The sequence below is a fragment of the Oryzias melastigma genome, linkage group LG7 (genome assembly GCF_002922805.2).
Source record: "Oryzias melastigma strain HK-1 linkage group LG7, ASM292280v2, whole genome shotgun sequence".
Lineage (NCBI taxonomy): Eukaryota > Metazoa > Chordata > Actinopteri > Beloniformes > Adrianichthyidae > Oryzias > Oryzias melastigma.
In genome coordinates, this window is record NC_050518.1 from 18,002,662 (window position 1) to 18,012,377 (window position 9,716).

At 35.2% G+C, this 9,716-nt stretch overlaps 1 protein-coding gene across 4 annotated transcripts; it reads right to left on the reverse strand.

Annotated features, from left to right (window-relative positions):
- Window positions 1–207: 207 nt before the first annotated feature.
- nemp1 (nuclear envelope integral membrane protein 1) lies at window positions 208–7,840 on the reverse strand. Of its 4 annotated transcripts, none has more exons than XM_024292541.2 (9): window positions 7,225–7,832; window positions 5,512–5,633; window positions 4,400–4,616; window positions 2,992–3,064; window positions 2,811–2,904; window positions 2,602–2,716; window positions 2,236–2,461; window positions 1,853–2,029; window positions 208–874 (listed from the first exon to the last, which is right to left on the reverse strand). In XM_024292541.2, exons 1-9 carry the CDS (start codon window positions 7,436–7,438, stop codon window positions 733–735), a joined length of 1,380 nt encoding a protein of 459 aa, XP_024148309.2. In that variant the 5' UTR covers window positions 7,439–7,832; the 3' UTR covers window positions 208–732. The 4 variants fall into 4 exon arrangements, 3 of the variants coding, with proteins under 3 accessions (XP_024148309.2, XP_024148308.2, XP_024148311.2); XM_024292540.2 differs by having other exon boundaries at window positions 1,853–2,041; window positions 7,225–7,829; XM_024292543.2 differs by lacking the exon at window positions 1,853–2,029 and having other exon boundaries at window positions 7,225–7,835.
- Window positions 7,841–9,716: the final 1,876 nt, after the last annotated feature.

Genomic DNA, 9,716 nt, shown 5'->3' on the forward strand with positions numbered 1-9,716 from the left:
ATTCCATCAGTTTAAGGTCTTTTTTCCCTCTCGTTTTGTAATGTAGGGCAAATGTCACTGAAACCAAAATGTCCTTTTAAGAGTCGCAGTACTTTGCCCTCAATTTGACCCATTCTCTCTCAGTTTTTTCAAAAGCATCCCTTTGTAATAAAGTTGTCAACAAAAGAGTTTCCAACTTCCTTTTAGTAACTGTGCTGAAATCTAAAATTACATCTGATAATATTTATTTAAAAAATAGTGTCAGCATTTCATTACAGACATTTTTTATTCAAAGTTCACAAGGATATTTAATTGTCATCACCAATAAAATAGAAAAGAAAATATATTTTCCCTGAATGGAATTAACAGACTTTAGTGGGTTAGAAACCACCGGACAAATGCCTCACTGAGGTGAACCCTTGAAAGTTATGAAACAGAAATAAGACAGATAAACTCACTCAAGTAACCAGGGGTCTTTGTAGAGTATTTCTACACCTGGTTTAAAACACCAGCTGAGACATCAATAAATACTAACTGGTTCACATAACCCTGACTGATCCTTTCTCTTTGGACGCAAAAATGATGCAAGTTTGAATGAAATCCAGTTTCTCAAATCAAGCGGTCAGTATTTGCAAATATAAAAAAAATTATAAAAAGTGTGGATAGGTAATGAAAGATGCTTTCTCAACTCCTTTCTAAAATAAAATAAAATTAGAGTCTTTGATGTTTACATGCTGCAAATTCTGGGGGTTTTCACTCCTGTTTTAGTGCAACATCAGTGTCTTCTTCATCATCCGTGTCGAAAAAGTCATCTTCCAAAAAGCTGTATTCCTGTGCGTGAACAGATACTTCGTTTGGCATCACGTGAGGAGATCCTTCTACAAAATCTGCAAACCTGCAAGATATTTAAGAATAAACAGTTTTCTCATCAACAAATGGTTCAAATATTATATAAGTTTTAACCATATTAAAAAAAAAATGTCTAAAATCTAAATTGAAAGCAGCTCTTTCTTGACTCTGCTGACACGACCTCGTTCTGATGTTGCTGGTTTCTTGCAGACGAGGTTCTGAACCCCTGATGTCATTCAGTCTCAGGCTGTAGCTGATGGTGGATTTCTCTTTTTTTTGACACTAAGCATAATTACACTGGACATAATTGTGGCTTTGAATGTCTGTGTCATATTCATGGACAAAATGTGATATAACTAAAGTTAACCGAGGTAATTCTTGTACAAGTTTGCAATAAAAAAGGGCTTTTTAAAAATGTGTGACAGAAACCCCAGTTAGTTTATTTCATTTGAGTCTCTAGAGTCTTGTGGGGGGCTGTACTCAATCAAAATATAAAATTATTAAATAAAACTTACAGTTCCAGTGTGTGCAAGACCTTAGCTAAAGCTAATCACTTCATAAATAAAACATGAGAAGTCCAAAAACATCTTATTTTTGTTTTTTTACCAATTAAAATTAAAAATGTACATATGAAATGATTAAATAGCCCTAGTAGCTTAACTGTATTATAATTAATTTTGTGGCTCTGCATTAGCTAATACAATATTTTCTCCATCACTGGTGGTTTAACAATAAAGTGTAACAATCTGAAACACTTATGGTGAGTTTAACTCCCTGGATTGTCATTAAAGTTTGATTTTGTTTTAATTTAAATCAACTACATAAATTCAGACAAACGTGGCTGTTGGTAGGTTTGTTCAACAAAATTAAATATTTTAAACGTGTCATTAAAATAAAATGCAGATAAGAGGTTTTAATGGAAACTAAAATCACTTGAATGGACTTGATAGTAACACTGAGTCATATATATCTAACCGGCTGGAATTCCTATTTAATTTCTTTAAAACGTAACTTTAAAAACTACCTTTTAGGGGACTGGAGCCGGGACACCGTCTTCCACGGACTGAATTCAGGACTGTTACAGTATTTACGAAGCTCCTCCAGAGCGAGCCGAGTCTCTTCCTCTCCTTCCTTCTGATACTCTTCCTCAGTCAGCAGACGACGAGGTTGTGGCTTCCAATTAAGACGGCCCTTTATTTTCCTAAAGAGAAATCTACATTTTTTTTAAAAGCAAGTTAAATATGCTGGTTCATATTTGAGGAAAATTTGGTTTTTAAACAGTTCTCTACCATAAATGTATCTTGTACACAGATGACAACATTAGGGAATCCCTGAGCTGCTGCTGCAGATTTTTCCTGTTAACTGCACTCTTCTGCCACCTGCTGGTAACATTCCAGAAACGCATACCTCCAAGCTGTCACTGCCAGAGAGACGGGGTACTCCAGGTTTTTGGTGAGCAAAGCTGCGACGATGATGGCAAAGGCGACTTGGTAAAGCTGAATCCCCAAGTAGATCAGGAGCAGACCGATCAGCTGCAGTGTCCACGACAGGATATTTATGTTTTTCTCATTCACCAGAGGACCGTAACGGTAGCAGACGGCAAACGAGATGAATCCCACCACCACAACATAACCTGTGAATAAAAATCTTGCTTTAAAACAAACCTAAAGATATCAAGACGTATTAATAAGTTTATAAATGATTTCACTTAAATGAAGCACTGTATAAATTAATATTCAAAAAGTTTAGGTACTGTTGATTAGGAGTTTGTACCTAAAACTAGATGCCAGTGTTCTCGCAGAATTATGCTGAGGTTCCTGCAGACTAGTTGGATGGCATACAAGGAAAAAGACCAGCCGCCAACAATCAGAACATAAAAGGGACTTTTCTGCAAGAAAGAAAACCCAAACTATTACCACAATCCACTCAAACCATAAAAGTGGTTTAAATTAGTGACATTTCAGTAGAATCTATGAAGTTACCTTTGGTAAAAGTCGTGCCAGGATGAAAAACAGCACTATGAGCGACGCAAACATGCCTGTGCTCATACCAGCCGAGTAGAAAAACACTTGACTCCTTCAGACAAGAGGAAACATATAGTTAGTAACTGCTATGCTCCATCTACATTCCTATAATAGCACATTGATTTGAAGGAGCAAATACCTGCTGAGAGAGTCTGCAAAAACAAAAAGCAACACCCCGCAGAGAAACACCAAAAACAAATAGATATCAAACTCTGGAAGAAAGAAAGACAGAAAGAAAGCACAGTTAACACCTGTTATTTGTTACTACCAACATCCTGTTGATCTGAGGTGTGTTAGATAGAATTTAGTCATCAATAGTAAGTTTAAGAACCTGATGGGATATTTACCAGGCCATAATACGAAGAGGAGATGCACTATATTACCAAAAGTATTGGCTCACCTGCTTTGACTCACATATGAACTGAGGTGCAATCCCATTCCCAACCCATTGAGTTCAGTATGATGTTGGTCCACTTTTTGCAGCTTTTACAGCTTCAACTCTTCTGGGAACCACAAGATTGAGGGTGTTTTTATAGGAATGTTTGACCATTCTTCCAAAAGTGCATTGGTCAGGTCACACCCTGATATTGAATAAGAAGGCCTGACTCTCAGTCTGCTCCAATTCATCTCAAAGGGGTTCAGGTCAGGACTCTGTGCAGACCTGTCCAGTTCATCCACACCAGACTCTGTCCTCCAAGTCTTTATGGACTTTATTTTGTGCACTGGTGCAGTCGTGCTGGAAGAGGAAGGGGTTGCTCCAAACTGTTCCCAAAAGGTTGGAAGCATGGAATTGTCCAAAATGTTTTGGTATCCGGAAACATTCAAAGTTCCTTTCACTGGAACTAAGGGGTCAAGCCCAACTCCTGAAGAACAAGCCCACACCATCATTCCTCCTCCACCAAAAGTCACATTCGGCACACTGCCGTCTGAATTGCACCATTCTCCTGGCAATCTCCAAACTCAGACCGGTTCATCAGATTGTTAGATGGAAAAGCGTGATTCATCACTCCAGAGAAGGCGTCTCCACTGCTCTAGAGTCCAGTGGCCGAGTGCTTTACACCACTGCATCTGATGCCTGGCATTGAACTTGGTAATGTGTGGTTTAGATGCAGTTGCTCAGCCATGGAAACCCATTCCATGAAGCTCTCTGCGTACTGTACTCAGGTTAATCTGAAGGTCACATGAAGTTTGGAGCTCTGCAGCAATTGAAAATCGGTGACCTCTTTGACCTTAACTTGTTCTGATGGAGCTGACAGTTGACTGTGGAATATTTAGGAAACTTCACGGCTGGATTTGTTGTTGGAATCCTATGACAGTTCCACGCTGGAATTCTCTGAGATCCTGATAGCAAAACATTCTTTCACAAATGTTTGTAAAAACAGTCTGCATGCCTGAATGTTTTATTTTATACACCTGTGGCCAGAACAAGTGATTAGGACACCTGATTCTGATCATTTGGATGGTTGAGACAAAACTTTTGGTAATATTGTGTAGTTTGAATAGATGCAGTTCAGAAATCAAATTTGTGATTGTAGTTTTGAACTTACTGCGGCTGGGTTTGACAGTGTAGGGAGTGTTTTCAGTTGGATCAACCTTGAAGCACATCTTCTTCTTGAACAGGCTGATATTAATGGTGGTTTCATTGTGCTGCTCCCGCAGGAGGCTCTGAAACCAGCCCCACAAACTGAAGCGCTCCAGCTCCTGCAGCTCCTCCTCACCTTCCACGGTTTCCAACTTAAACACCTTAGAGCTCCAAACTTTCACCTGTCAGAAACAATCACAAACCTTGAAACTGCAGTTTAGTTTTTAAACTCCCACTCCAATCATCTTTGGATATAATGTAAAAATGTTCCCAGTGATCTTTTAATTATGATTATGCCGTTTTTAGCCTAAATTTTTAAAAAAAGTGTTGTTTTCTAGGACATAGTTTCTGTAGAGTGGCAGGAGTTCATAGGAAATTCACATCTTAGTTGTGGGCAAGACAATTGGCGCAGAGCAACCCCGCCCCCCTTCTCCTCGTCATTGCTGAGAGCTCAGAGCAGGGAGCTTGAGGCTTGGCTAGCGTACTTTCTACACAAATACAATCTTTTTCAAATGGCATTTTATTCATCTCATCCAAATTCACAAAAATACGAATAAAGAAATACTCAAATTTGAGCTTAAATATGTCCTCCACGAGAAAAATCCCACAAAAACAACTTTCATAGAAGGGAAATTTTAAACCCTTGAACACACAATGTATCTGTCATTTTCAACTGGTCGTTCTTTTTTAACAGCTTTTTTTATGTCATCTCATTATTTTACATCAAAATTGCAATTCTTTTTACTGCTACATAAAGACATCGCTTAAAAAAACACAGGTACTCCCTGCAGCCTCTTATAAAAAAATGTAAAATATTTATTTTGAAAATAATTTTGTTTCCCTTATTTGTGTTTTTTCTTTATTCAAACATCTTGCATTTTGATTGAGATTAAATTGAAAAAAAATGTCAAGAAGAAGCAGAAAATATTAACTTTTGATATTAAAAATTGCTACCCTAAACAAAAAAATTGTGAAGATTAATTTTTCTAGAAATCTTGACAAAACTAACTTCATAAAATATGATTATATATTTACCTCATTAAGGCTTACAGGATGTGGTAAAGTATCATAACTGACCTGAATTCTTGTCCAGGTTTGCCTCCAGGTTGGAACAATAGAGTTTTTGTAGCAGAACCAGTCGGGTCCTGACTTGACGAGCTCCTCTCCATCATGCAAATCAGTGACTGCATACTTGTTACCTGGGTTTGACCATCAAAAACATGAGTTATGCATTATTTTATACGACAACAGTGAAACACATTAGAGAACATGTTTTAAAGTTATCACCACTTTTTGAGAATAAAAAAATAAAATCACAGTATGACAGCTAGATTATTTAGTTATGCGTGTACCAAATGGAAGAGTCTATTTGCATGTCATTAAGGAGGGGTTAGGAATAAAATGTATGCAGGCAATGCAGCAATGTACATTTTGTCTGCAGGTATTACATGTTGACAACATGATTTTCCATCAGTTTTGGTTGTTATTCAATAACACTGTCTGTCCTAAATAGCTCCTTTATGCACAAGTATGCTGTAGTCATAGTAGGAATTTTACAACTTATTGTTAAATTTTAAAAAGTGTTTGTATTGCATCAGACCTTTATGTGGAGCTAATGAACTTGTATTCATTTCTAAAAGCAGCTATGCGGCCATGGTTCTGATCCCTAAAAGGGTTTAGTTCTTGCGCAAAAATATTAAATAACCCAGATACTTCTTACATTAGGATTTCTTACCAGTGTTGCCATAAAAAAACAATAATTTGAATCATTTGGTTTCCCAATAAAGGAGATATTGCACACATAAGTTGTACATGTGCACAAAAAGCTAGCGAGGAGCCTTAAAATTTGTAATAAGTTTAATTGTGACAAGTCAATTGTCCCACTAAAGCATAAAAGTCCTTGTAATTTGCAGAACTGGATTTTGTAAAGCTCATAAATGTATCGCAAGGGATCCAAATACCGCTCTTAAAGTAAAACAAAAAATATGCACAATCCCAAATATCTTCACTGGTTTAAATATAAATGCAAAAGGTTTGTGGTTTAATTCCTAAAGCTATATAAATCATGTTTTAAGAGGTGTATTTTGCAGAAAACTAATTCAAAGGGGAAAAAAATGACTATATGAGTGAGTGGGTTTTTACAACATGACAAATCCAAAAAACTATCTGCACAGCAGTTGGAATGAACTTGCTGTATTTGTGATATTTGAAGAACAAATTGTGTTTGTAGAGTTAACATTTAAATGGTTTTACACATGTTATTGATGGTAAGGGTGTAAGGAAAGAGTCAATGGGTTGGTTCAGCAGTGCATCCCCACGGAGATTCAGAAATTATCAGTTTAAAACAAAGTTTATGAATCAAGTTCGTGATCTGCAATTAAATTAAATGGCTAAAATCACGTAGAAAAATATTAGTTTGATGTTCAGCTAGCAATATAAAAGTAACTGTACTCAATCAGACAAGTTGTTGCATGTGTTAAAAAGGTTTCCGATCTAATTATGCTGTTTTATAATTAAATACAGTAGAAGAAAGGAGGGGTCAACAAAGCGTTCAAAAAGGTGGTAAACAAACCCACAAAAGAGTAAACACTAAACAACATAAAAAACGAAACTATAAGCATTCAGTAAAAGTGTTAATATTATTGTTTAGATAATAATAATCGTGTTATTCTATATTTAAAATGACTACACAATGGCTAACATTATGTGAAAGCTAATGATTAGCTCGAGTTTAAAAGTTGTCTCTTGTAATAGACGGCTTCTTTCTCTGCCGTGTAACCATATTCTTACCGGTAGTTTGGAATGTGGCTTCGGGTAGAATAATAAAAGTGGCGATAAAAATGTAAAGTTTGGGACTCCCTGAAACGAAACCGTTTGTCATTTTCATGCATCCCGCCATGATAGACCCGCAATAGTACTCCTCCTCTATTACATACAGGTCCGCCCCTTCCGCCTCAGTTTGGATCTTGATTGACAGACCGCTCAGCCAATACAACAGCAACATATGTTGACGTAACTTCCTATCCGTGTCGCATTGAATGAATGCGTGTGGCAACTTCTAAAATCTTTGTTGAATAAAATAAAATAAATATTTGAAAAACTATAAGCTATTACGTAGGTGGTTATCTACTTTTGGACACAAACATAACAATGAAAAGAAAAAAAAAATAAATATAGTACACAATGAATGTCTAGACCCCAAATAAATATAAATAGTGGAATTTTTGGGTGTGAGCATAGTCTGTGTTTAAAAATAATTTTACAGTCAATGGGTGTTAGTCAAAAAAAATCTCCATCACTCCCATTGACTGTAAAAATAATTATTAATTGCTATTTTTTATATACAGTCTATGATCACTCGATGAAGAACAAAGTCGTCAAACAATTAGCGACCTCTTGTGGACACATTTAAAATAGCAGGTTCTTTTTTTTTTTCTTTTTTTTGAGTTGTCCGAATGATGTTAACACTTTAAAAAAAAAACATTTAACAACTACATTCACACACCTTTTGTGGTAGACATGAACACCTAATACAGCTGATCTCACATGGAATGTATGATGTTCTTATGTTTTATCATTCTGATCCTGCTGCTAAAGTGTGACTCTTAGTGATGCAGGTCAGGATGAAGTTGACAATGACACGTCTTTTTATTCCTCCTTAATCGAGAGGATTACCAGAAATGAGTAAACATTACACCACATGCTGCTATTTTTTTGTTTGAAACCATATAAAGGTTTATGTATGTCCATTGTTATGTATTGGTGTAGCTTGTGGGTCATTTAAGGTTTTGTTTAATGTATCTGTTGTTCTTATACTGTTAGTTTAGGCGTATACTCAAGACACTGGATGTACTGTAGTAATTTCTTGCTCTTTTTTAAAAGTAAATGAGAATGTTTGGGGTGTGAGTCCTATTAGTAAGATTTTACATGGAGAATAAAATTAAAACCGTAGAAATGTCTAATAAAAATAAATTCAAATTTGAAGGGAAAAAAATGAAATATGTATATTGTTAGATTTACTTTGTTGTTTATCCTTAACATATTTCAAATTATGCTAATGTCCCAATACAAGAAAAATCACATTGGTTTCTGATTTTGGATGAATCAGAATTTTGCTCAGTAAAGAGAACTCAAAGGGACACACTATGTGTGTGTAAATATATATATATATATATATATATATATATATATATATATATATATATATATATATATATATGTAGTTGTAAGAAAAACCATTAAAAGAACTTGTAACAAATTCAGACATTTGGTGATCAGTGACTGATTTTTTTATTTTAATTAATTTTATTTATTTATTATCGTTTCCTTTTTTAATAAAAAAAAATCTGAATGTTTGTCACTTCTGCAGACACAGAAAAAGTTTGATAGGAAGTTTATTATAATTATTATTGGTATTTTTAATTTAGAAGAAAAACACATTTTGTTTTATTTGATTTGATCTGAATGATTACTTTTTAATTTTTACAATGAATAAATAAAAATGAAGAACAGAAAATCTTAAGAGACTTTTAACAAGAACGTTTTCTGTGGTGGTGGTAGGGTGGTGGTCATATACGGAGTCAGTGCATTAACATCTATATTGAATACATTTATTGTTACAAAGAGCTGTTCTTTCTAAGTCTGTTTCTGAGGGAAGTTTCTTCCTGCTAAAATAAAGTGTTTATTTTCGGTCACCCTTTAGTGACATTTTTAGTCTGATTCTATCGAGGCAGAGAACTCTTTTCTTTCTTAGCTCTCCTATTTGTGGTGTAAATACGGTTAAAACAAATGTGATCTGGCTAGACTGTGATAAGACTGAAACAGGCCTACATTCTAATAATTTAAAATGAATGAAACTGTCTTTGATTTATTGGTTTGTTTTTAAAGTTGTTTACATTTATTTTTTTTTATTGAATTATTCCTCTTAATGGGAATTTCATTTTTTCCTTTTTATTCCTGTCAGACTGTAAACAAAAGACAAGTAAAGTAGCCTACTTGTATGGGGAGAAAATAAAATAAAAAATAAATCTAGAATTACACACCCACAAATTGAAGTGAGCCTGTTTTCTCTCGTTATACTTATTGAACCAAAATGAACTCTTCTTCTGATTCATGCCATCAGCCTCACGTTCTCATGAGTTTAAAGTCTCCCTCCTCTCTCCTGCCCTCTGCCCTTCTGCCTCATGTCCTCTCTGATCAGGTCTAGAAGCTCATCAAAGTCACGTTTACATTAACTCTGAAATTTTGCAAATTGGAATTTTGATACATTCTCTTAATGGAAA

Coding starts and splice junctions, on each gene's coding strand:
- nemp1 (XM_024292540.2), bottom strand. CDS start 7,438: ATGTTGCTGTTGTATTGGCTGAGCGGTCTGTCAATCAAGATCCAAACT. Junction 3,065..4,399: donor CACTGTCAAACCCAGCCGCA/GTAAGTTCAAAA, acceptor TCTTTCTTCCAG/AGTTTGATATCTATTTGTTT. Junction 2,717..2,810: donor TGGCACGACTTTTACCAAAG/GTAACTTCATAG, acceptor TCTTTCTTGCAG/AAAAGTCCCTTTTATGTTCT.